Source organism: Notolabrus celidotus, chromosome 12 (genome assembly GCF_009762535.1).
Source record: "Notolabrus celidotus isolate fNotCel1 chromosome 12, fNotCel1.pri, whole genome shotgun sequence".
NCBI lineage: Eukaryota > Metazoa > Chordata > Actinopteri > Labriformes > Labridae > Notolabrus > Notolabrus celidotus.
Window position 1 is genome coordinate 6,688,100 of NC_048283.1, and position 27,550 is coordinate 6,715,649.

The 27,550-nt window shown below is 41.3% G+C and overlaps 1 protein-coding gene across 1 annotated transcript in view; it reads left to right on the forward strand.

The window, feature by feature from the left end:
- The first annotated feature begins 689 nt into the window (after positions 1 to 689).
- sv2a (synaptic vesicle glycoprotein 2A) overlaps positions 690 to 27,550 on the forward strand; it is a 62,730-nt gene continuing 35,869 nt past the window's right edge. Inside the window, exons 1-2 of the mRNA XM_034696972.1 lie at positions 690 to 1,182; positions 24,796 to 25,589. Coding sequence (XP_034552863.1) covers positions 24,980 to 25,589 — 610 coding nt within the window. The 5' untranslated portion in view covers positions 690 to 1,182; positions 24,796 to 24,979. The remainder of the gene's footprint in view (positions 1,183 to 24,795; positions 25,590 to 27,550) is intronic.

Below are 27,550 nucleotides of genomic sequence, written 5' to 3' on the forward strand. Positions count from 1 at the left end.
AGCTCCTCCAGCTCTGAATGTTTTAGCTACATTCTGCACATTACTTGGTGTTATGCACACATTATTGATTTAGTTCAGTCTATCTTCTCTCATGATCTTTGTTTTCAGCAGCATCAAGCAGCTGTCCTCTGATAAACTGACTGCCTCCTCATCACATAATGATGAAGCAAATTAGAATAGAATATCTTTATTGTCATTGTCACAAGTACAACTAAATTAAGTGCAATCTTATTCCAAAATTAACAACCATAGTGAGCAAAGTAGATCATTAAAGATCGGTGGAATTAAAAAAGGATGGAAAGGTAAGAAAATATACAGAAGAAAAGTGTGAGGAATATCAAAGACACAGAGTAAGCAATGTGAAATCAGGTTTAAAGTGCTGCATGATGACCCCAATGAAGACCACAGGCTGACATGCATCCATCTAATGCATCATGCATGCACAACACTGAAAAATATACTTCAACAGTGGAAAATAGTCCCCTAATCACTCAGACGACCCTCAGCTTTCTTGCTGTACTCTGATAAAGTATATATTCTCATAATTTCTATACATGACTGTAACACTGCAGTGATATCTGTATCCCTAATAGGATTTCATTTTTTCCACCAGGGGCATCCTTGTAAGTTTTTTTTTCTTTTCCTAACATGGCCAATTATAGGCACGAGCCGCAGCACGTGCAGGGAGAGGCTCGTCTTGCACAGTTCGTTGCACCAACCATTGGGTGCATATGGAGCAAATCACAGGCTGAGACGGAGCGTCTTTTCTGCACCTGGTTGAGAGCATCATCTCTTGGAAAGTGTCATGAAAGTGAGCGCTTCAGTTGCACAAATAATAAATCAATCAGGAGGTAAATTATTAACCCCACTCGTTATTTCTCTTCGCATGCAACCCTGCAAACCCCCCTCTCCTCTGTGAGAGGAATGGTGTCTGCTGGAGGAGGGATAGGAGCAAGAAGAGGAGGAGGAGGAGGGGGCGGTGTCTCCATCCAAGAGGGATGTTGTGTAGTAAGTGAAGGGGGCGGAGGAGGGAGGAAGGGAGGGTACAGCTCCGTGCTTCTACGTCAGTGTACATCACAGGGACACACAGGACCTTTTTGCTTCAGGTACCCGGGGTGACTCCCTGCACGGAAAAATCCCAATTCCGGTCCCCCGAAAACGCGCTGATCCTACAACTTAAAGGTAAGGAAATAAAGAATCCTCTTTAGATGCGCAACCTGATCCTGTATCTTTTTATTGATGCGCTTATTCAGCCAATTGACCCAGCTGCTGTCATTTGTGCCCGTGCGTCCGAGAGACAAATAGCAATAAGATTTGCATGTCCTTCTGACATAACTCGACATTCATTAGCACTAAAATGGAATTAATAGGCCTCAGCTGCGCAACGCGATGACCCCTAAACCTGCACCCTAGGGGAACCGAGAGACTAGTCGACCTTTGATGGGAAATATTGATAATTCGACAAAAATGTTGCAGGAAAACAAGATTTTAACATGTCTTTGAACTGATTTTGGCAAAATGTATCGCTCTTGTTCTTGATGGGGGGTCTTGTGCGTTAAGAGACATCATCATCATCCATCAAAGCGCAGAGGATTCACTCTGAGGCAGAGGAGGCAGGCAGAGAGGAAGAACGGGTAGAATGTTTGATGATTTGAGTTGTGTTTTAATGTCATCAAACAGCACATCTGTCCAACTTCCCACCATCGATCTAGTTTTTTCGATTTCAGATTGGTGATGGATTTTGGCACCGATGCCCTTGTCCCCCTCAGTTCCGCCTTTTCTCCGAAGCACACGGTTGTACATTTGTATTACAGCTGAAACCCCAATTATTTGCAGACTATTTTAAGTTTTCCTGTGGCTTTATGCTTGATATAACTCCTTTAATGTGAGAAAGAGCTACGAGCTGTCAGTGCAGCTGGGTATCCTGTCCTGCGTCGTGCGCCAAAATGACCTTGTAGAAACCCAGCGGGGAGAATATGATGGAGAAAGAGTGATGAGCAGTTTTTTTCTCTCTCTCCCTGCTTTCCTCTTTGCAGGGGTTTATGTCAGTGGAGCTTCAATGACTTTGCCCAAAGAGGACAGAGTGTTTGATATAGTGATGTGTATTTGAAAGAACAAGTAGTAAAAGGAATAAGCAGACTGAAAACCTCAGATGCCATTGATTGTGTGTGTTTTATCTTCGTGAGTGATGCATTTTGAACTTGGCATGTCTGATATCTTGTCCCTGTGGCAGCCATGATGCAGTTTCTGAGCTATTTATGCACCCAGCCCACATGAAGGGTGGCAGTGAAGGGAGCAGCTTCTGATGCAAACCTGCAGGATACTGACAGTCCGCTTCTCTCGAGAAAAAAGGAAAAACATGATGTATGGGCTGTGATTCAAGCTTTCAGTGAAGCACTTTCAGACTCTTAATTAGCCTGAATCAGGCTGCAGTGGTGACACATTTACCTTTACATCAAGTACAGCTACACAACAGCTCCTCTTACCAGCAACCAAAGTATCCATTTACAGTTTGTATTCTGAGATGATCAGATCTTAAACACACGTTGTAATCCCTCTGGCACCACAACAGGACCCATTTTTAAAAACTTTCCTGGATAATTCAGTGTTTCTAATTTTTCCACTTAGTACTCCCGTCAATTTAGTCACCATACCTGCAGTGTTGTGCTTTGCTGAAGCCTTTAGATTAGCAGATGGTGGGTGTTTCCTCTTAATTATCAGACCCAAAAAGGCCCAAGCCAGCTGGGGTGGCTGAACACCAGACCCCCTGAAACACTGCAAATCATTTCAACATGGCTCTTTGTCATGCTGATGCTTTGGATACAAACAGGGCTATAATTGTTTATAGTGACATTTTCTCTACATTTGCAGTGGTGCAATAAGATTGTTGGTAAGTGGGAAAAGCAATAATGGAGCTTTAAAACATCTCAGTTTGTACAGTGAAGGTTAGGTGAGAAAATGAACAGGCTATTACTCAGATTGATGGTTATATTTTAAGCTATTTTCATGCAAGAATCAATTTTTTTTGCAGATACCATCCTCCAAAATGTTGACAATGATTATTTTATTTCTCCCTGATCAGCAGAATACCCTTTGGTTTGGACTGTTGGTTAAATAAATCAAGCTGTCTGAACACGTCACCTTGCTGTGTGAAATCATAGCGCCCTTTAAGAATATTTCCTAGTCATTCTAAGGGCAAATATTTGTGAATGAATCATGAATATGAGGCATGATGATCAATAGTATAGCCTGTGGGTAATGCCGGTAGAGAATCAATAACATGCTGAATTGTTTGGTTAAAATGTGTCTCTGCCCTGAGGCCTCACTCAACGTCCCTCAGCACAACAACAGCAGAGTGACTCTGCATCTGTGCTGCAGGTGAAGCTAATGTTCACGTTAAAAGCACCATTCACAGAGCTCCATCTGAACGCAGGAGGAGCACAGGGAGCTGCTCTGTTTGGTGTTCTCATTTTCTGCCTGCTACCCTGGTGATTGGGCCGTGCTCCGGTCTGTCCGCAGAGATTAGCCCCGTCACAAGTTACAACTCGCCCTCCCTGCAGCTGGGAGCAACGGTGCCCAATAAATTAGCATAACATCTAAAAGAAAAGGGGCTTTGGTGCAGTAGAGCACGGCTGTCCACCTTGTCAAGATCAGCAATGAGTAGGTACTAAACATTTAGATCAGAGGCTTCAGGAAACGCTGGGTCATTTTTATTGCGTGCTTTTTCTGATCCTGATCAGCTTTTGGTTGAGATGCTGGAGCTGAATCGCTCCTCTCTGCTGAAGATTTACTGCGAGACTGAGAGGAAATCGATGGCCTTCCCTGTCGTCTCCAGATGGGTGGGTCGAAGCAGCGATTAGTGTCAAGCACATAACTCTCCATTAACAACTGACAGTGTTTCTTTTATGCTAGAGGAGGTGTCAAGATACAGTGTTCTGCTTTTATACAGAAATACATCAGATTTGTATTCACTGGTTCTGTGTTGAGCTTTTTCTTTATGTCTTTGGGTTATCTGTTTCTCCACAAACTCCTGGTGAAGTTACATAACAGATTCTGAGGTTTGATATGGTTCAGTGGATGATAATTGGATGATACTTCAATCTAACTTTTATATCCTGAGATGTATTTTAACTAGGGATGCTTAGAAGCAACACATTTCCTGCTTGATGTAATGTGAAATTGGCTTGTTCCACATATCTGTGCTTGCTCCTGGTTATATGGTTTCTGGTTATATGCCATGTTGGAGCCATGAAGGGATTCAAGTGTTTATATTATGTTATTTTGAGGTTTAGGGTAGGATATTGTTTGTATACTTTTTGTGGTGTGATTATGGCGTTTGTTTACAATATAGTTTATTGTGGGATTAGTTAATTGGGTTATTTACGGGTCATGTGTTAGGGGCGGGGATATTGAGTTCATTTAGGCCACCTGTGTTCTTTTGTTTTGCAGGTAGAGAGAGGGGGTGAGCTGGGTCTCCGTACTTCTTGTTGACCGCTTACCTTCGCTTATGAACGCTATTTAGGCTTAATTTACGCTCAGTTCAAGCTGTTTCTCACTTATTTTTGCTACTTCTGTTTGTGCACTTTATCATGAGTTTATCATCCTTTTTTTTTGGTAATAAAAGGTTAAACTTACTTTTTGTGCATAGTGATTTTTGCTTTTTAGCGTATTTGACAATAACTAGGCCCAGCGTCAGCCTCTCAGCTGCTTTTGGCTCTTTGTAGTCGCTACATGCCAGTTTAACCACACAGCCTGCATACAGCTTCATCTCTCTTTCTAGAGCAAAACTGACCAACCATGCTGCGCTACGAGATGCCATCCTTCTATGTTATCTAAGGAGCTTGTTTACATACAGGTAGTAGAGCATTAGAGCAGTAGACATTCTGGCTGGTGGCACGTGGCTGCACTACAACCTAGACAGAACATATGACCAGAATGTCAGGCCTCCAATAATAAAAATAAAAAAATGTAATTGTTTGTTTGACTAATCACACACATCTCCAATTGAAAGGGCTAGCTAACAAGAAAAATGGATCTCTATCAGATTTTCAAAGATACTTTGAGTAAAATTGACTGTTATCCCTTCTTCCTTATGACACCAAATTAGTTCTTTAGTAACTTAAGAGGATGTCTGACATTTTGGCAGTTCAATGTATTTGCTCTTAGTACCAAAAGGCAGCTAGCCAAGTGTAGTAGCAGCAAGTTACTCCCAGTTCAACCACAACCTTTAACATTTCTTCATGTTTACTTCAGTGAGCAACACGACATGTACTTGCAGGCATGCTGGCTAACTTTCTCCCCTTCCAAGATTATTGCTGGGCTAAGCTCATAACATCCCTGTCTCTGGCTCTCTCAAACAAATGGTTATTGTATGAGATAGAACCAACATTTGGCACCTCAAAGCAAATATGCATGTAGAACAAAATGCTCACTGACTTTTTAATATGTTTAACATCTCAGACTAATGTCTGTAATTTCCCTGCAACCACATCTCATTATAAAGTCCTTTTTAAAGAAGCATGTACAAAAAGGAAGATGGAACCAGTCAAATAAAACGGCTCTTTGTTTGTACTCTTCTGCTTCAGAAACTGGTGTTTGCTTGTTTCATCTCGATGCAAAATTGAGAACACACCCTGCAGCTGCTGCAGAACACACAGACTTTGATGCACACTGAAGCAAGAGCAAAGCTTGTAGAGACAACAATTTTATTTCACAAACCCTTGTAAATGCATTAAACTGGTTGTTTATTGACAGTGAGGAGCTGCAGAGGAGAACTTGTAGAATCTGATGTGTTAGTGGTGACGTTAGCGGTCTGGGTTTGGTTGGCATTTTCTTTGGTGTGTTTGTGATGGTTCCCTTTCTTGTCAATAGTCATGTTTGCCTTGAGATACCAAAGCTACTGTTATACAGAGCTTATAAACCTTTCTTTATAAGGTCCTGTGAGGAACTTCCAGGTTGATTTTGACACCCCCTGTGGACAAAGCATGGAGACTTATCACTTATACCAACTTTCTCATGGACATGTGGTAGTATTTATTTGATAATTAGGATAAATATTTGACATTTCAAATGATTTGATAAAGACTGTTTTCGCAGCGTGCTGCTAGTCACCTCTTCTGACACGTACCCTGCAACAGCAGTGAAGGGCGTATGAATGAAGCTTACAGAAATGATTGCTCTTCACACTGATGGTCTTGTTTGCTTTTCTAAATCACATAGAGGAATCAGTTTCTGTTTCAGCCTGTTTTATCACCAGCTAAACAAACTCAAAGGAGATTTAAACACAGCTTCTGTTAGGGACAGTTAGCTAATGCTGTTGTCAGCATGTGAATGTTGGCAAGCTGAATTTAGCATCATGGAGGTGCTGGCATGATGTAACCTTTAGTTTTAGTGGTCTTAAAAGAAACACATTTACTCCACCTTGTTAGATTACATGTCTTCTATAGTTAACATACTAAGGTTAAGGTGTCGGTAGTCTCACATGGCCAGACCAGTCTGCACAGCTCATTTGAGCCCTATGTCAGCGCTGGTGAAAGTGTTGCTGAGCCTTTTGTAACTGACACTGAAGTGTGAATAACTGCAGTTCCTTGAGTGTCCACTCGCACAGTATGAGACAGAGATGGGAACTCCATTAGGTTAAACAGCAATATTAAACATGTTTACAGTTTTGGTCTGTATGGCTCATTCCTATATTCGTAACAAGAGTATGGGTTGGAATTTTTCCTGACATCTGTTTTGATTATAATAGTTATACTTAATCTTACATTTGCATATTAAGGGGTGTTGCTGAGTTGACAGACAGGTGGGTGCACTGTAGCTGTTTGCCAGGAGGCTAAAGGCCTTCCTAAGCTCCTCCTATTTTACTATATCTGATTGAAAGTTGGGTTGAGTCAGCATTTCTAAAATTGTGACCATCACCTTTTACATCCTCAGAAACCAGGAAGTGGTGTAGTGTAGATTCTGGCCATGTTTTATACATTCTAGGCATATTACAATAAAAAAAATTTACAGGATGCAGCAACATAGACTGTACAAAGTAGAAATAGCCTGGAGTTCATTTAGGTGGGACATTTGCACTTGAAGAGGTGAGCCCTGACGATGCAAAGCCACTGCAAAAAGAAGTGTTCAAATCATTTCATTGAATCAGTTTTCATTGCCAGCTCAGAGTTTGTTGTTGAATGCAGGGATGCAGATTTTAGAAGTGGTAACATGCAAATAGCTGAAGGGGATGGGAATCCTCCACAGTCAGCAGCCACATGCAGGCTTATTGGCACCGTCTCGATCTTGTAGTCAATTTCTGTGTTTGCAGTCATTCATTTTTCACATTTTGATTATAAATTCAGTTTGATATTAGTAATTTGTTGGTTCACAGGCGGTAGATGCTAATGTATTAAACAAAAGGAGATGACACTAATGTGAGTTGTTTTTCCAGGCTGTATTATGCACCACAGTTTCCCTCTAACATGCTACACTGAACTGCACCTCTCAGCTGCCCTCAGTCTGACTCCTCTTCAGTCCATTTTGCAGCGAGCACAGCCAAAATGGATGCAGAGAGCTGACGTCACTGAGTTTGACATGGTGTTGCTAGCCGCCTTGGTGCCACCAGGGTGACGGTGCACACCCAGAGCCGGAACAAGGGAACAACGATGTGACTCATGTTTGGCTGCTGATTCTCCCATCGGGGACTCTGCAGCCGGGGAGGAGCTACGACCCAGTGGGCCTAACAACCAATCATCACCCCCTCCTCCCAGGCTGCTGCTCTGGCCTTAGCCTTGATGGGCCTGGAGCCGTGCAGGAACATGGTGCAGCTGAATAAAACTGTCACTTCCTGTGTGGCCCTGTGCAGACGTCGGCCTGTGGTCGGTGTAGATGAGCAGGACTTGGACAGAGGCGGCAGTGAGAAGAGTTTTATTTTCTGTAGCATCAATATATCACTACTGAGAGACGAGTCGGCTCCGGCACCTCCGTCCTTGTGGCCAGAAAACAAGACATGAATAATGGATGGATTCCTCACACACACTCAGCAGGACTCCCCAGGCAGCTCAGACCAGACTAGCTGATAGAAAAAATGATGGATGAGGACGGATGAGAGCTGCTGGTCGATGGGTTGAAATACAGAGATGCACAAGAGGCTTTGGTTGGGTGAAGATAAACCTTGAAGCCTGTGTGTGTGTGCTGTATATACTGTATGTGTGTGTGTGACTATAAAACCAGTGGATTCAATAAGATCTACATAGAGATATTGGTCAAATGAAAGCATGGCCTGATGGTTTCACTGTATGAGATTTATTCTGAGGGGGACGTGAATGCCGGTGCCAGATTTAATGGTGTAGAACTCAAGAGCCTCATTCCATCCTCAGCATCTGTAAAAGACAAGAGCTACATCACTAACATTGCTGCAAAGGTGAGATAGTTGGCCTATAGTGTATCACAGCTCCTCTGTCAGCACTTTTAACAGCTTGTTTCCCTTCCCTCTGCAGTATGACACCCTCCTATAGCTGATGTTATGTTTATTTATAAAGACAGCTGCCTTGCTTCTTTCTTCCACCTTGGTGAGCAGATCTGAAATGACCGTACGGCTGGATGTGATCCCCTGCTGTGGTCTGAGCACACACAGAGCTTTATTATGAGCGCGTGGGTGTTTGTTGACTGAGTCTTGTGGGGGAAATCTTCAAACAGAGCGAGCGTGAGGGCTGTCCATGCTGACCTGACCCAGAATGCAACGCTCTGCGCTCCTGTTGCACTGCGGAGAGCAGAAAGGACTCTTCAGCTCAGCTATTGCTATCCTGAGAAATCAGCATACAAAGTCAGATTTGATTGCCTTCTTACTGACAAATGAACCGCAAACAAACACGTAATCGAACATTTTGAAATGGCACCAACATGCCCGAGTTTATAATCTAAGTTTACCCCTGTTTTATGCATGAATTATGCATGCTTAAAGCTATAAAAAAATCCATGCAGTTTTCATTAAGTGAGAAATTTAGAGACAAGAATCTTTTGTACCAAACTGTTAGCACTTTTTTTTTTCTCTGGTCAAGTTTAGCATATTAATACTGTGCTCTATGGGGAGTGTCTCCTTTTTGGTGCCAGCCTCAAGTGGCCACTCATGGTACTGCACTATTTTGCATGGCTTAATTCTTCCTCCATGGCGGCTGCTGCTTGAGTCAGCTCTGATTTTCAGTGTTCATGATTGGGATGTGCACGTGTCGCCTTATCCATTTAACGCCACTCTCGCTAGTTGGCACCAGAATTATTAGGTTAAACAAATTATTATAATAGTACTTCTATAATTATAGTACTGCTCATATGTTGTGTCAAAGCTGTAGTGGAGCCACCTGAACCTAGCAGAGGATGTAGCTCTGGTTAAATGCTAGTACCATAATGCTCTACTACCCTGATGTAAAAAAAACACAGATGAGAGACCATTCATAGAAAACAAAGATTGGAGATTGGATTTCTGCCTTCAAGGCTAGGTTGTGTGTTTAAAAAATACTAAATATGATAGTAAAAGCGGATGATTTATTTCAGTACATTATGTACACTTTACATTTCATCCTTGCTTCCTTTTTATCAGCGGCATCTTGATCAGAATCGTGCTGAGCCTCAGGGATGATCTATCAGAGGAGAAGATTCACTGCAGGCGTTATGACGAGAAATCAGAGATGTCAAGTGAAATTAATTCAACGCTGCATGACATTATCAGCCATCTGCAGCTCTAAGGACTCACCAGTGATCGAATCATCCCCATCTATCACTACCTCTCTCACTCCCCCCTTTCTCTTTCTCTCTCTCTTTCTCATATACACACAAACAAGCATGAAAACTATCAGCAATCATGTCCATTGCAATCACACCCGCTCTCTGCAGCGTCTGTGCTGTCAAATGAGCATCAAGATTTAATTCAGTGTGTGAATGAAAGTGATGAAAAGACTAGAGCAACTGAAAAAAACCAGAAGAATCCAAATTCAGTGAGAGACAAGTCCCCATTACTTTGGTCCGAGTCTGAGTCCAGTCAGAGTCAAGGCCCCATTACCTGAGCCTAAGTGGAGTCCCCATTACCTGAGCCTCAGTCGAGGGTCATTAATTATAAATAAAGGACACTGTTTGACTCCAAACTATTGACTGTATGAACCTGGACTGACTGTGTGAGACCTTAAATGTGCAGAAAACACATTTCATTAGATCCTGACTGATCCTGTCGCCGTGTCTGGAGATTTAAATTATCGACTAAATCGCAGCACTGTGTGTCGTGAGTAAAAGTGCACGTTGATTCTCTTAATGGGGACACGCACTCATCGATTCCGGTCTCTTGGACATCTTGTTCCCAGTGGTTGAGTCACTCTGGAGGCTAACGTTGCCATTGGCTTGCTAACAGTAATGTAATCAAATGAATAGGCTCACTGTGGCATGTCTCTTACTTTTCTGCTACTTCACCTGATGCACTGCTTTTGCTGCATTTACTGTGAAATCTTACAAAGAAAAACACACGATTTGTTGTGTCTGTTCCTGTTCGGAAATGTTGCTGTTAAGAGGGCACATGATGGTGGAAGCATGTCACAGCTCTTGCTCTAAACTGGATAAATTATAAGGGCCTTGTACAAAATTAAACTAACAAAAACATTTAAAAAGTCTTTATTGATAAATATAATAATGATATATTTGGTAGCCAGATGAGTGTCTCTGACTCAAGACTGTCAGACAAAATAGGACGCTTGAAGACACTGTGGATAGTTAATCTGACACTTGATAGATCAAATGTTTAAACCAGGAAATAATCTGAAGAATAATCAATGATGATGATAATAACGGTTAGCTGCAGCACGACTCTAGAGTTCTAGTTTGCATGCATGAAGCTGTTATAAAGTGTCAAAGTGTTCCTCTGCACGGTGCTGAAAGCTGAGGTTATATTTGGAGAGAGGAATGAGTCATGCTGGCAGGAAACGAAGGGCTGTTAATTGGATGCAGCTTTAACAAAATGTGAGAAATTCAAATGGAAAAAATAATCTACCTGAGGAACAGAGATTGAAGAGAGATGTTACAGATGTTTCCACATGTTATAAGTGACAATCTTAATATCTCTGATTCTATTCTATACACATTTAGACTCAGCTGGATGGGAACTAACGATTGATCATTTGAAAGACTTTCAGCAGTTTTGAACAATGGTTGAACAGCTTGATAGTGTCAGAGGTGTTTAGTTAATACCACATATCCTGAAATCTGCATTGTGTCTCTTTGGATGTTGTTGCTCTTTCTTCCTGGTGTTGCTCTGGGAAAGTGTGTTTGGCTTTTCAAAATCCCCATTTGACTTATTGTTACAGTCTGATCTTTGATTGTCACAACGCAACCAGACTTCAATTTTAAAACCTGCTCTTTATTTTCTACATGTCAGTCTTGTTTGTTCACATTCATTTTGTTCCCTCATCTTAAATGGAAGCTGCATATTGCTTTAAACCATTATTTGTAGGGCCCCAGAATAGCTCAGTTGATAGAGCGGGCGCCCCATGTATGGAGGCCAGAGCTAGACAAGCATCAGTTAATAGTTTATTGTTGGTGTTGCATTTTTATTGACTGTTAGTGTAAATGTTAATTTGAAAAAAAAAAACCATTATTGAACCCTTTAAATTATAATAAATTAGTGATTCCATAATGTTGTCATTTCTGATGAATTGTGGTCACCTCTGATGGAGGCTAGTCTTTAACACAGTGGTGGTAGTCGATTAGGTGCATGTCACCCCTAAATGAAAAAAAGGTAATAAATTAAAATAGTTTTAATGAACAGTATTAGGGCTTTTTACATCCAACAGCTACCTCAATCTCCCTTCCAAAGCTCTTCTTACTGGCACTTTCTGTTGCTAGATTACAAAAGTTACCTCATGGCACTACTGATCCTCTAAGTGGTGACTGTTCAGTCTGTTTTTAAATGCTCTGTATGCCTCATATTTGGAATTTTAATAAGAAAATGTGATAGAAATAATGTTGTAGCTTTAGAAGCAACCCTAGACCTGGAAATTAAACCCTTGATATAATCGATGGAGTTAGTTTCTCCTCTGTATGGACCGTCTCCTTTTGTCTACCATTGTTGACACAGTGGCATCAGAAGTCCTTTCTTGATTTTGATTGCTTTTATTTTAAGGGGTAGCATTGACATATTTAGCAGAGTTCCAAAAGTTGAACTGTAGTGTTTTTGCATTGAAGACACTGAGCGCTGAAAACACTGAACTGCATTGGTTTTGTGTAAGAAATAAGTCCTGCCAGAACAAAAACGCTGTCAGTGGATACAGGCAGTTAATCATGCAGTCAAACATAGTATTACTACATGAAATATAGAGCATTCCATTTTATCTACAAGTATTTAATATGTGAAGATAGAAGTCCATTGATAAAAGTGAGCCTGAGTACCCTTTGCAGAATGACTTACTCCGACATCAGGGAAGGGAAATAAAGCAAAAGAGAAGATAGTAACCCTGTCAGTAAATAAATGGAGCTGCAACTATGATGGGATTTCATCAAGGCTGGTTTATTCAGACAACGTTTTCGATGAGTCAAGGGGTTTAAGGTCTGCGGTCTCAGTGCTGTATGAACTGCTCGATGGTTTCTTCCTCCTCATCCATCTTCTGGAAGCCCAGTAACCTCCTGCCAGCAGCTGTCTGCTGCTAAATAGCTCTTGTATTTCCGCTAAATAAAACGTCCCACTCCTATCATCGAGTGCCAAGACCTGACGTCAAAAGGAAAGTCAGTTTTGAGTAGCTCATCAGCTGCTCTTAACGTTGGAGTTCTAACAGTGCAGCATGGAGTAATTGTTAAAAGCTCAAGGCTATCAGCGAGACTGATGAATGGAGGTAATTCAATGGTGTTGAAAGAACAGCCTTGTCGGAGTCAGACTAATGTGGTTACAACTCCTTCAGTGGCAGCTGGAGATCTGAAGTACTGCTCTGAGAGGTAAACAGTGAAACTGTGAGCAGACTTTCTACACTCTTAATTAAATATGATACTCCCAATATGCTTTTCTTCTAAAGACATAAACTTACAGCATAAAGTGATAACAAATTGAATTATGTGGAATCAGAGCATATTGGCTTTCTTTTACCCTCGCCTATATATCTTGTGTTTGCCTCTCAGGAATCACACAATTATATATATTTTTTTTGGGGGGCTTTTTGCCTTTATTTTGTAGGACAGCTGAAGAGAGACAAGAAATGTGGGGAGTAGAGAGCGGGGAAGACATGCAGGAGATTGTCGCGGCCGGGAATCGAACCAGCGACCCCTGCAACGAGGACTATAGCCTCTGTATGTGGGGCACTTAGACCACTAGGCCACCAGTGCCCCGAAATCACACAATTATGACTTGGTAGAAAAAGGAACACATGAAACTGACTCGAGGAAACTTTGGAGTGATGTGTTGACCAGGCGGTAAAGAGGCCACAGGTGATGTAAAATGACCACATCCCAACATATAAAGGAAAGCAGACCGAATATCACCTCATTAAGTTTTTATGACAAAAGTCTCAGCATAAAAGTGACCAAATTACATATGTAACAATAGTATTCATAGAGTTGTTGACAAACATCAATCAAATTTACTCTCACCTTTTGGCTCTGGTTTGGTCTCCACCAACCTTAGAGAGAAATTTGTGGCCTGTGGGCTGCTAAATGCTCCACAATGTTTATCAACTGTAGTTTCTAACAATTTATCCCTCTCTCCTCTGCTATCAAAATATTGAATAGTGTTACTTTAGTGCAGTGGACCCTGAGGGGAAAAATGTTGATTCAGTGTCTAGAATTTCATGCTACAGATTGTCAAAGTAGGACTAGACCGGACCTCTTTGTAGTTTGCATGTCAACCCCAGGGCATGGGTAATAAGAGCCGTGCTGCAACTAAGCTAACATCAATAACAATTACATCATTTTTCATTACCTCTTAAATTTATGCTACTATTGCATCTTTGCTAGCATGTCTTTAACCTGTGTGCTTTTAGCCTGTGTACATGGCTCTGAATGTGTGTGAGCGAGTGAGGCTGCACTCCTCATCTCTCTTGTGTCTACTCTGCTCACTGAAAGAAAATTAGATTACATAATTAAGTCTTTCATCAGCTGCAAGTGACAACAGGCGTTTTTGCTCGATCCCCCTCCAGAGTTTAAATTTATTATCAGTTTATACTTCATTAGAGATGCCAGAGCAGTTTGCAAAACCACTTTGTTCACAATAACTCTATATGCTGCGAGCGTACATATGTATTTTTGACTCCACTGAAATCTGGTTGCATGCAAAGATGTAACAGATATTTCTGTTTTATGCTCATGGTGATTATGGAGATTTATTGAACTGCAGTGATGAAGTGGCCACAGCTGCACTGTAACCCTGCACGTGCACACCAGGACGTGTTTGTTATTCATAGGCTGAGAGTCAGCCAGCCCCCACCCTTGCTGCAGCATTTGAAAGGCTAATCAGATGGTGATTTGTTGTCTCATTGCATTTAGATGGTCCTCAAGAGTCTTAGTACAAAGGTTGAGACCATGGCGACGAGCGAGGATCAGCCAATCGTCTGACTCCTCAGAGAGAACTAGAAAAGTGAGTGAGTCTCTGTGCAGAGAGGTGTGATAGAGATTCCAGCTGTCCAATGACTCAATATCTAGAGACTTCAAATGAGGATTTATTGTCGGCCTCCAGCAGACCTGGAGGCAGAGGTGATTCTGTGAGCTGAAACGGGATGAAGGACCTGCAACCATCAGTATAGAGCACGTCCTGGTTCTCCATATTCTAACCTACCTTTCCAAACACTCATGTACTCTAAGGCCCTTGTTATCACTAATTTAACCTCCATAAGGCAGAGCTCTATCTTCTGATAATCTATGTTTAAATGTTCCACAGTCCAGTGTGAGGGGAAAGACAGAGGATGGACAGTTTTGATAAAGTAGAAGTGCACTCCTATTTATTTTTGTATTACTCAATATTTCTGACAAATTAAAAATAAAGGTAAGTTGCAATGCTTACATTTCTGGATGTATAGTTACCTCCCAAAGATCTCAGGAAGTTGTTTGTATCTCAACTTTTGCTCTTTCAGTTAACCTTTGTCGACTAACCAACCACCATCTGAGATTTATCAATAATCTACTCCAGTTTATGTTGTGTTTCCAGTCAAGTCAAGAAAGCTTTATTGCCAAGTGAGCTCCACACACAAGGAATTTGACGTGGTGAATTGAACACTGGTACTTAACAACAAGACAGTAAGGACACAACAAGACAGTAAGGACAATAAATATATTAACCTTAACACTAACCTTAAAAATTCTAAATAAAAATAAAAAATACAATCTGTTCAAAGAAAGGTATAGAAGTACTTCTACAGAAAGAATATACATCACAAATTACTGGGAATCATTTCCAGAATTACCTTAGTTGGGTATTCAGAACAAAATAGTTGTTTGTACCAGTCTGTAAGATAAGATAAGATAAGATAAGATATTACTTTATTGATCCCCGGGGGGGAAATTCAGTTGTTACAGCAACCCAGACATAAGTAAAATCAAGAAAGAAGTTTCAATAAGTAAAAATGAAAAAAAAAAAAAAAAAGTAAAAATTACAATAGATAAATAAAGCTATGTTAACTGTAAACACCTTTGCTGTAAAGATGAGCTTTTTTTGAATGGGTGTGTATGTGGCAGCCAGGGTTTTATGAGGCAGCCTCAAGTGGACACTTGAGGGAACTGCAGTTTTTGGTACTCCAGCATTGGCTTCAAATCCAAAGACGGGAGGTTAGTGCTTGGTAGAAGCAGTTACGCATAAACAATAAGAGAATTACATATAGTATAATATAGAAATTTAAGAATAAGAGAGTAGTTTTATTCACAAAAATGTAAAATTGTGACTTTGCAGCGTGAAAGGGATTAAGTGCAATGTTCTGTGTGTGTGAGTGCATCCAGTTTATATTCAGAAATCAATGCCAGATGTAATGAAAAGACTGGATTGCTGCACCCTGACAGACCCTTATTTTTTCCTACCTGTGTATGTGCAGTGTATATTGAAGGGGTAGTGATGACATTGTTGCCCTTTGACTGTTCTTAATGGAGAAGATATTTACAGGCTGTCAAACGTCCTCTGTGCAGTAACTTTATTTGTCTCTTCTTGGAGCAGTGTATGCTGGGTAAATGTCAAAACTGATGTAGATACAAACTGACATAATTGCTTGTTTTTGCTTTCTGCAGTCATTCCAAATTAAATATTTCACTGTATAGTATCTTCAGTGTCTAGCCAACTCTCCATGAATATTCAAACACCACTCCTCCGTCTGGTTCTCCATCCTTTTCTATTTGTTAATGAAAACGGCAAACAAGGCCATTTCCTCTTTCCCTTCACAGACCTTATCTTAATGCATCCTGCCTGCACTGTATGTTCAGTGAACTGTAGTCTGCAGCAGAACATGCACACACTCTGTGCGTCGTCATATGTAGTGTCAAACATGAATATCTCAGGGGACGTTGGATTTGAAGCTTGAACTGAGCTGCTTGCTGCTCTTTTGGCAGTTTGTTTTTGAGCCATGAAATCCAATTTTCTGCAGCAGGATGGAGCTGAGAGGAGAGAGCACACCCAACCATCATGGCTGTCACAGTCTGTAATATGTTTGTAATGGTGGAATTACTTTCAACATTACTTTCAAGACGCAGATTAGAGGAAGTGAAGCCAGGTATTTAGACTCAATTAGAAACGCTTGCTCTGTGTTTCAGAATTTGATGAAATGTATGCATTGAACTAATGAGCTCAGTTTGGAGTGGTGTTCTTTTAAGGTGAGCTGACACATTAATCAGTTAACCATGTCGTGCTCATTGTAGTGGTCTAAAAGGTTCAGTTGTTACCCATTCATGAGGCTGTGTAACTTCTATTCCTGTGGTGGCAAGTTTGCTTACATTATTCATCTACAACTGTCTAATACCATGTCAGACTGACTGCATGAATACTTTCATCATGCAAAGAATACACTGTACAACAGTTAGCCATCGATAGATGTTGAAGGAGGTTTTTAATCCTTATTGTTTACCAAGATGGACAACACTTATCCTTCTTCTGTTGAACAAAAGTGAAGCCAAAAACAAACTCTGTGATGGGTGCTGACTTGCTGCACTGGCAAAGTTGTTTAAAGCCAAAGTCTGAGTATTATAGATGAGCTGATGGAGCCGTGTCCTACCCTAGCCTAGCGTTGCTGGACCCAGGCTCTCAGCTTGTGATTTGACACACTTACAACCACACATCTCTTCACAATTGGATCTTTATGCACTTGAAAGCATGTCTGTGAATATCAATCCAATTATTAGATTTCTTCAATTAGAGGAAACAATTGTCAGTGTCTTTCAGATGCATTCAGCACCATTAATCTTACAGTTTCAAGATGCTTAGTTTTGTTTTTGACTGACAGACCAAGCAACAGATTGGCTCAACAGCATCTGAACATGTGAGTCAAGACTGAGTGACTAAAACAAAACAATCTCTAGATATGACTGTGTACCTTTCATCCAGCTGACCCCATACACTTGTATCCATAGTTAGGACCTACAGGTCCTGTCTTCATGATAATGGCACAGCGGTTAAACCCTCTGGGTGGATCTGGTTATGAAGTTATTACAAACATGGAGTGAAAACTAAAATGACCGATTCACGGGATCTGATCCAAGCTGTTACCAAACACCAAATGTCTTTCCCAACACTTGCTCATGATGTGATGCTGCTCTTCAGAGTGAGAAGCTGTTCATTAAAGAGCAACAGTTTTAGTCTGAAGATGCTCACAATGATGCCACAATACACTGATCAGCTTTAACATTAACCACTGACAGGTGAGGTGAATATCATTAGTCAGTTGGAGGGATTCATAGGCCACAAGTGAACATTTTGTCCTTGTAAGTTGATGTGTTGGAGGCAGGAAAAACAGGCAGGCGTTAGGAATAGACATGGGCCAAATGGTGATAGTTGGATGACGGGGTCAGAAGGTCTCCAAAACTGCAGCTAGTGTGGGGTGTTCATGGTCTGCAATGGTCAGAGCCCATCAAAAGTGGTCTAAGGAAGGGAAACCAGTACATGGTCATGGGCAGCCAAGCCTTACTGATGTACGTGGGAAAGGAAGTTCAGCCTGTGTGGTCTGGTCCAACTGAAGAGCTACTGCAGCTCAAACTGCTGAAAAAGGGAATACTGGGTCTGATAGAAAGGTGTCAGAACACGCAGTGCATTGCAGTTTGTTGTGTATGAAGCTGCGTAGATGCACACCGTTCAGGGTGTCCATGCTGACCCCTGTGCACTGCTAAAAGTGTCTAAAATTGGCACATTAGCACCAGAACAGGACTGAAGAGCAATGGAAGAAGGAAGCCTGGAGGGCAGTGTTGACTAGGCCTTCAAATTCCTTCATATTTCATTCCAGCCAAGTATCTGCAGGGTGTGCTGAACAACCAGGTCTGATCCATTGAGGCCCCACCTTGCCACTTACAGCACCTAAAGGATCTGTATTGGTGCTGGATGATACAACAGCCCACTTCAGGGGTCTAGTTAAGTCCAGGTCTCATCAGGTTGGGACTGATTTGTCTCAGGCCTGATAATATCAGGCAAGCGGTTACAATGGTATGACTGATTGGTTTGTATTAGGATACAGATAAATGGATAAATGTATTTCTGAATGATGTTAGATAAACCATAAGAGTGTAGCACAATCAAGCGTAAATAAATTGATCTCTATTTCTTTCTTCAATCCATCCCGAGCTTGTTGCCTCAGGGTCATTTGTTGGACTGAAAATCTAAAGCGGAAAGGCTTATTTTTTTATAGCAGTCCTTTCAACAAAGCTGTTCACTAAGGGAGTAATCGAGCGAGACCTGACCTAAAGGCAGTAACACTGAGGTTCCATTCCAGTCACTGAGGTACAGAGATGTTGATTTATCCCTCGCTGCTTGTTCCTACAGTGTAGCCTGAGGCATTCTCTTTTTCACCACTCTTTTTTAAATGTTGCAGCATAGAGACATCTAAAGCCTCCTGCTCGTCTGAGGTCTCATATTAATACAAGAGACAATGGTGCAATCCAGCATCCACCATGTTGGTGTATATCTTGACAACTATTTGTACATTTTGGACAGACAATATTGCAATGATCCCTGACGTTTTTACATGCAAATACATGCAAAGGTAAGGAAGTCCCAGCCTGACCTGTACCTAATGTGCCACTTGCTATTCAGCAAATGTTAGCATGATAGCAGGCTAATTTAAATGGCAATATTATGCATTATAACATCTTAGACTGAGCATGTTAGGAAAGTAATGCATTTTTGCATGCAGTTCACAGCACTGCTCTATGAATCCTTGCCTCTTTACTAGCCTGGAGGAACATTTTTTGGTGTAGAAAAACCTCATATATTATTTAACATCCTTATGTTGCAATATGTTATAATGTGTATTGATGTAAGGTTTCAAAATGATCTGAAATCTAATTTGTCAAAGAGCAGTGCAAACTAAATTAAATGAATATAAATGCTATTAAAGCTTTCAGCCTTTGACATCTGGTTACATCATGCTAAAGCTAGACTCTTCACACCCTATCATCTGATCAAAGAGACGCTCCAGTAGATTTAGCTTCTGTAATCTGTATTTATTTCATTACTCTGTTGAGAAATCCTTTACACACAGACCGAAGGGAGATCCAAGAGAAACCCTTCTTCTATGGTTTCAGTATCAGCTGGCTTTCAGAGAGTGCGTTCTTATAAACTCAGCGGTCCCAGCGGACCTACGGGTCGTGTGATGTTAGCTTGGCAGCAGTCAGTGTCTGTTCAACACCCCCGAGGCTGCACAGGAAGCTTTCAGAGGTTTCCTCCCTCCTGCTTCACACCGTCTGATACCACCCCTCCTCCTCTTTTCTGTCTACATCAGCTGTTGTTTTCTTGCTGTAATAAGAATATTGTGTTCCTGTTTCACAAATAGTGCTAAACAAATAGTTTGAATTAACCACGAGGCTGATAATTACAGTTTCACCAAGGTTGGCTTTTGGTTTATTGCCTCTTTTACTGTGTAAGTAAACACCTCCCTTCCTCCTGCCTTGTATAAGTTACATGGCTCAATGATTTATTGATCGATACACTGTCACTGTAGTCTGATCAATTACTAGACATTGAGAAAACAGTAAATACAGACAGGAGTGACGCCAAGAGTTCTGGGCCTCATGGAAAATTAAATGAGGTTTTATGTAATGTAATATCATTTCATTGATTAGTTTATTGACTCAGATCTGAAACGATGATGGTGATTGGTTGCAGGCCTGCAGTAACTCCCTGTTTAAGGTGTCTTGCTCTTTTTTGACAAACTGTTTGCCTGATGAAGGTCTAGTGCCAAAATGTTGTTGATAAATATATATTATCTTTGAGTGAAACTGTGTACCAGAGATTGCATTCTCAGCGGGCACTCCATGGTAAAAAGAGGTTATTTGTATTTAGTCATCAAATGCATGTCTTTAAGCCTGTAACATGACATTCATTATGGAGCAAGTTGACTTAAGACACACATGCAAAAGTGACGTTATTAAGCTAAGAGTAGCTAGGTACAGCTGATAAAACTTACTGGTATTTGTCATGCTTTTAGTTGGTGATTGTAAGTTGATATCAAATGAGAAGCTGTCAGAAATCAAATACTCATTATGTAAGAAAATGCAATACTTAAATGTCAAATCTGCCACTTTTAACATTATAAACTGTGTTCTGTTCAGATAATTTCCAGGTAACTCATCTCAGTAACTGCTTTTGATAATTAACTATTCACTAACCGTAAACGTAGAAGAAATCTGGCAAAAAGAAAGGCAGAAAACACATTATATCTTCTATTTAAAGGTTTTATTTCAAATGTAGCTACTATTTTTGTCGATTTTTTTTTTTACTATAATGGGTAAAATGTACAATTTTTTAGATAACTTAAAAAAAAAACCATTCTGGAGGAAATCTCACGATTATAAGTGTAGTATAGTGTACTGGCAGGTTCTTCTGGAGCTCTAGAGTTAGGATTTCTATTTTCAGTGTTTTTCCGCCTCTGCATCTGTCTGGACTCAATTGGTCTGCACCCTCTGCCCTCAGAACAACATTCAGGCAGCCAATCAGCACAGTGCCTCATTATCATATGATCCCCACCCACTCAGATCACTACATTAATAATGAGGTTAGAAACTGAGAGGCTGCAGATCCTGCACAGAGGCTGAATTTGTGATTCTTTTTGCCACTGAATTCAAAATGTTGCCTAAAAGACAACGAGAATATGTTATACACAGCTAAAAGTATCACTATAAGGGACCTTTACATGATCAATACACATATTTTAGCTTCAATAAATCATTCATGAGACCTTTATTTTTACTGTACAAGCAAGCTAGAGTTTGACTTGTGTAAATATCTTCATCCCCTGAGTTTCCAGCTGAAGCAGAGAGTCAGGGAGGGGATAAATGAGAGGAGGGGCTGCTGTTAAACATTTGGCAGGTTTGGACCTGAGCAAACAGAGAGGATGACTCAGAAAAATTGGATATTAGCCGGCATCGCTCTTGCAACATCCTCCCCAGCTGGATATTTCTGTGGGTAGAGGATCAAAGAGAGTAAGAATATTCTACGTGGTGCAGTTCTCCTCATTTAACTTAAAAATCCATGAAATCAAAGGCCTGTATCTTTAACTTCTTATTCTGTCCTTAGTTTTATTTTGTGTCTCTTATTGCTGGGTTTCTTAGATAAGCTGTTATGTGACGCATCAACCATTAAAAAGTGCCGCTCTAAAGGAAGGAAAAGTAACAGGATGTGCCAAGAAAAGGAAAAATAAATATTGGTATTTTTGTACTTTCTGTGTCTATAGTTATTTGACAAGACATAAAATAAGGTACATTGGATGTAAGGATGTCTTTTAGGGGTTAGTAGTATTGAATGAATATGAATGCTTCACAAGGAGACAATGTTGGACATTGTGTTTCCTCTGGTGTGACACAGTATTCTGCAGTACATTGTTTTCCAGTGTTATTGGTTGTGTTGTTGGGTGCTGCCAGCTCCCTCAGGCTAAACATTTCCTCTCTCCCCCCTGCTGAGCTGCTGCTGCTGCTGCTGCTGCTGGTGCTGCTCTTTTCAAAGACACTGTGAGAACAACTTCGGTTATGGCTACAGCTGCAGTCCAGACCCAGACTTTTTCTCTGGGGAGACGTCGTCTCTGCTCGGTCTCATGAGCACTAACATGGGAGAGTTCATGTTTTCTCGTTGCAGACAAACAGTAAACAGACTCCCATCTCAGCGACGTTAGACAAGTAAACAGAGGTCCAGGCTTCGGTAGACCGGGGCACAGTTTGGTATTGAGTGAAAATACTTTCTTTCTGCCTATAGAAATTATTTTTTGAAATTGTAATTTTGGAGAGTTGGTAAGATTCAGGCTTGTGATGAACAAAAGTGAAGGTAATGACACATTGATGATCTGTTCTTAATCCCTGTTAAACGTTAGGTTCATGGGGTAAGGTTTGATGAATATGACTGGAATTACTTAAACATAATAAATATGTTTTTCTGTGACACACACTGTCAGACAGCACGGTCATGTGATGAATTGAAGTCTTTTCTTTTGTTGCTTCTCATAGACTGGGGGCTTTAGAGAAAAATAACGTGCTGCAGCTGATCCCTGCATGGAAAAAAGTGACAGCTTCCTTATTATCAATCAATCAATCAAGCTTTATTTATATTGCACCTGTCATATGAATCAAATGCAGTCATACGGTAATTATTGCCAATTTTCTAAATGCAGATATTCTGCCAAGCTGTGGACCTCAGTGACTACAAAGCTGGTTACAGCATGGTTATGATGACATGAGGAAACAAAGTGCGAATCAAAACCAGATGGTACTTATTTCAAGCACAACTTTGTTGGATGTGTAGTTTGCTAGGGTGTACAGCCTGCTTATAAACACAAACAACTAAACATTTTCAAGTGATGACTTGTACTTGTTAAAAGCTTAGTGGCTGTTCTTTGGACCAATGAAGAACAGCTTCTTTCCTGAGGCCATAAGACTGCTGAACTCTGGTGGTCCCCTGTAGTCTCAGCCACTCCCAGCCATACAGACTCGGATACGAACAGTACTATACAACTGACTACCTCAAAACTTGCACATTGTACATTTGCACATTCAATTGCACTGACATAAACAACTCAATCAGTCCATGCACAATATTTATATTTGTATATTTGTATATTTATTACTGCTGTCTTCCTTTAATTGTGTGTTCTTTGTGGCTTTATACGGGACCTGAGTAACGGAATTTGGTTCCATATCATTCAACAGCTTGTGCTGGTATGACAATAAAAAACCTTCAATCCTTGAATCCTATTGAGGGCTGTGTAAAGGGAGTTACTTATCCAGATGGGAAGATGAAGATGTGGAGAAGTTATGTCCGTTTGGCTGTTAGTATGTTTTTGGAGAATGCAGAAGAATCACATCCCTGAAGATTGTATTTTACCTTTGGGGACAGGAGGGACGATGATATTATCATGTTGAAAAAATACAAAAACTTTCTCCTTGAAGTCGTTTAATCACATTCAGCCACTCTTGCTGTTTGCTATGTCATGATCAAACAAGTTTTTGTTGTGGGTGTGATAATATTAACTGTATTCATGTCACATGGAGTTAAAATTGAACACATATTATCAGCTCTTAGGTGAATCATGTCAGGATGGGAAGCACAAAGCTTTAGAGGTTCTGTTTGCCAGGTTTTCTTAAACCATCATACAAAGCCAGGTTAGCGTTTACCATCTGTTTCCAGTCTTTATGCTATAATGAATATAAATGCTGTATGCACTGTACCAAAAGGAAAAAAATAGCAATCGTTTTCTTCTAATGTGAAAGTATTTTCCCCCAAGTCTTTTGGGAGTTTTGCTCATTTGAACAGATGTATTCATAAATGTGTTTTGTGGGTATCAAAGCTATGACTGGAACAATTCATAGCATGAGAGAAGCTCACACAAACACATGTTAATGAGGATCTCCCTGCAGAGTTTGTTTTGTCCATTAGTTTAATAGCAGGCTTTTTCTTGGCACAGCATGTCCTCATCAGTGAGACAAACAAGGACAGCACCACACTGACTGAGTGTGGTGGCAAAGAGCAGGGTGGCATAGATATTGTTAATAATGGATGGTCATCATTCTGTTATAAAATCTTTTGAATTTGTATCGCTTTTGTACTTAATGAGTATCTCCTCAAATTAACAGTGTGTGTTTTCATATTTCAGTCAATGTGTCAAGACCAGAGTGAAACATTTTCTTCATCAATAGATGGTTTCAACATGAGTTCACACACTACAGTCATGAAAGCCCTCAGTAGGAGCCTCTTTACACATTGACCCATACTGCACCACACTGCAGCCCTGCTTGTTAATTAAATATGTCTGTGTCGCAGTAGGATCCGTCACATGTCGTCTCCACAGCGTGCCACTGTAAATGCCATGCTGTGATTTGTGCTGAGCCGAGGTGAGAGCTATGAGATAACTGCTGTTCAGACAATACAGGGCCACCGAGCTTCCACACTCAGATGTCAGCCTCTTAAAGCTGTCATGTCCTTTTTCTCGGCCATTAGTGCTGAGCCAGATAAAGTGTCCTGCAAATGGCAGCGACGATGTGAACTTGAACGCCAATGCTCCTTTTGTAATTCTGAGTAAATTGGCTCTGATGTAGATCTGTTCAAAGTGTGCTTACGATGGATGTGTCTTCCTAACATGCAGTCAGTGTGATGAATTGTTCTAATACACAAACTCTTTTCTGTCTCCTCTACAGGATTTGGTATCTGAGCTCACGCTGGCCAGAGAGCAGCAGCAGCAGCAGTGTAGAGGAGCAGGGAGCTGTCCGTGGTGCTGAATTCACCAGCTAACAGAAATCCCCATTGCCCCACTCATGTGCTTGGGCCGCTCCTGATAGCTCCCATTCCTAGCAGCGACTGACCACCACCCCAAAACCCAAGATGGAGGACGACGGGAGATACAGAGATGGCCGATCAGACTTCATTCGTGGCGCAAAGGACATCGCCAAAGTGGCCAAGAAACAGGTTGGCAAAAAGGTAGGGCGCGGCGTGGACAAAGTGGCCGATGAGTACAGCAAACGTTCCTACAAACGCTTTGAGGAGGAGGATGATGATGATGACTATGGAGGTGCGCCTGGCAATGATGGAGGATATTACCGCAATGACAGCCGGGCCAATGACGATGAAGGCCACAGCGACTCCACTGAAGGACATGACGAGGATGACGAGATCTACGAAGGCGAGTACCAGGGCATCCCCAGGGCTGACTCAGAGAAAGCCGGAGGCATGGATGGCGTAGCAGCAGCGCAGGCGCAGCAGTTCAGAGATCTGTCCGCCTATGAGGGCGAGAGGAGGAAAGACCAGGAGGAGCTGGCCCAGCAGTACGAGACCATCCTGCAGGAGTGTGGCCACGGGAAGTTCCAGTGGACACTCTACTTTGTCCTCGGGCTGGCGCTGATGGCAGATGGCGTAGAGATCTTTGTGGTCGGCTTCGTGCTGCCATTTGCAGAGAAGGATATGTGTCTATCTGAGCCCAACAAGGGCATGCTGGGTAAGATTTTCTGATATTACTCTAGTGCTTTTAAAGACAATGAAAAGATACAATGCTTTTACCACCTGTTGACTGTTTAGAAAGATAGATGACGCCCCAGTTGTGAAGCCAAAATATCCCCCATGATCAAAACTGAAATGACTGGTGACATCATCTGGAGCAAGAGTAGGGATTGGCTGGTGGAGCCGTGGAATTGACCCCACAGCATAAATCACCCAGGTTGGTACAGACCACACTATACAAGCTTCATCAGTCAGTTTAAAGCAGACACTCACAATCATGGAGTGTAATAAATCTAGAGTTACTGTTTGTTTTCTCTCACTGTTACTCTTCTACTCTCTGCAAGAACCGCATTTGTCAAAAGAGCTGTCAGTCATGGCGTCATACCTTAATTGTAGCATCAAACAACTGATCAAAATTCAACTTAGACAAAAGGAACAACTGGACAAATGTCAGCGTGATAAGAGCTAACATTATGAATGATTTATTTGACATGTAACTTGTTTTAAAAGTTTGACCCATGTCACATCTGATAACATGAAGGAGGCAGGTTTTATGACCAATACTGCAGTCTTGGAGGAGCTCCAAATGTTTTGGCTTCACTTTGGGTATCTGTCATGTCATCCATCTTTTACACAGTCTATGTTACAAAAAACAAACACATCAAAACATCTCTCTAAACTCTAATGTTGCAACATTCTTGGAACGTATCTGCTATTTTATTCATATACACACTCTAATAATAATGAAAAAAATAGTGACTACTCAGACTACAACTGGAAACCAGAATAGTTCCTACACCTGCTACTAAAAATTACTCGGGACTCAAACGCCCTCATGTAATCCAAGAGTATGAATGACCAACAAATGACCTGTGTGTGGATTAAGAGCCTAATTAACTAAATAATCCTACATCAAGTGAACTAGTGATATTCCAGTAACATTATTTCAGTACCCAGAAGACCAAAGTGAATGTTTAAAGAGACGCAGAGGCAGACTGCTCAGTTTTAATCAGAGCCGCCTGGGGTTTGCAGAAAGTATCTTTTATGAGCTTGAGTGTAGGTAATGGACAGATGGTACAAGGTGGCTGAAAAGGAAGGACTGGGAAAGACTGGAGCACAGTTAACAGTGGGAGGTCCAGAGGTGTTGTACGGGAGGATACCTCAAGGGAAACAGATGACCCTCCGGTTGGCCCTAATTTACCTCAGCAGATACCTTGATTGACCATTAGTAAAGCACTTAACAAGGAATGGGAGGGGGGATAAAACATGAGAATGTAGGAGTGTAAACACTGTTTTTTAGCTATGGTGCGACTGCTTGTCTCCTTTGTCTTCTGTGCCCTTTCTGTTTATTTAATTTCAGTGTCTCCTTTGGGAGTTTATGCTACTGCTTCACATTGTATCTCTGTCTTATCTTGGCAGTTACCTTTGCAGCTTATCCCTCGGTAATTGCTTTTTCTACAGGCTTGTTGGCAGAGGAACTACAGCTATTTAACATTCAACTGCCCGTGCAGCCTGTGAACGGCAGCAGAATTTTAATCAAACTCTCCGCCAATCCAAACACAATGTTCTTCGATTCGGTTCAGCTGGTTTCTTGCTAGACTGTGTGAGTGTGTGTGTGTGGATATGTGAAGGTGATGGTGGGCAGTGTTTAGATTTGTATTCCTCCTGTTTGCCTCCTTACAGTCAGAGTTGTGTCTCTGTCTGTGTTTATGTATGCTGTGAAATGGGCCAACACCTTATGATCATTTTCTATCCGTAAGGCCAACGTCCAATCACAGCCGAAACCCGCCTCGCCATCTGTCATTGGCTGCCCGGTAGGACACAATGAACAAGGGGAAGAGTCCTCCTAGAGAAAATAAATATAAACAAACTGCTTTGTTTATGTTTAGGACTCAATATAAAGTATGTGTTTATACCTGAACTAGACTGAAGGATGAAATGTGTCAGGAGATACGATAG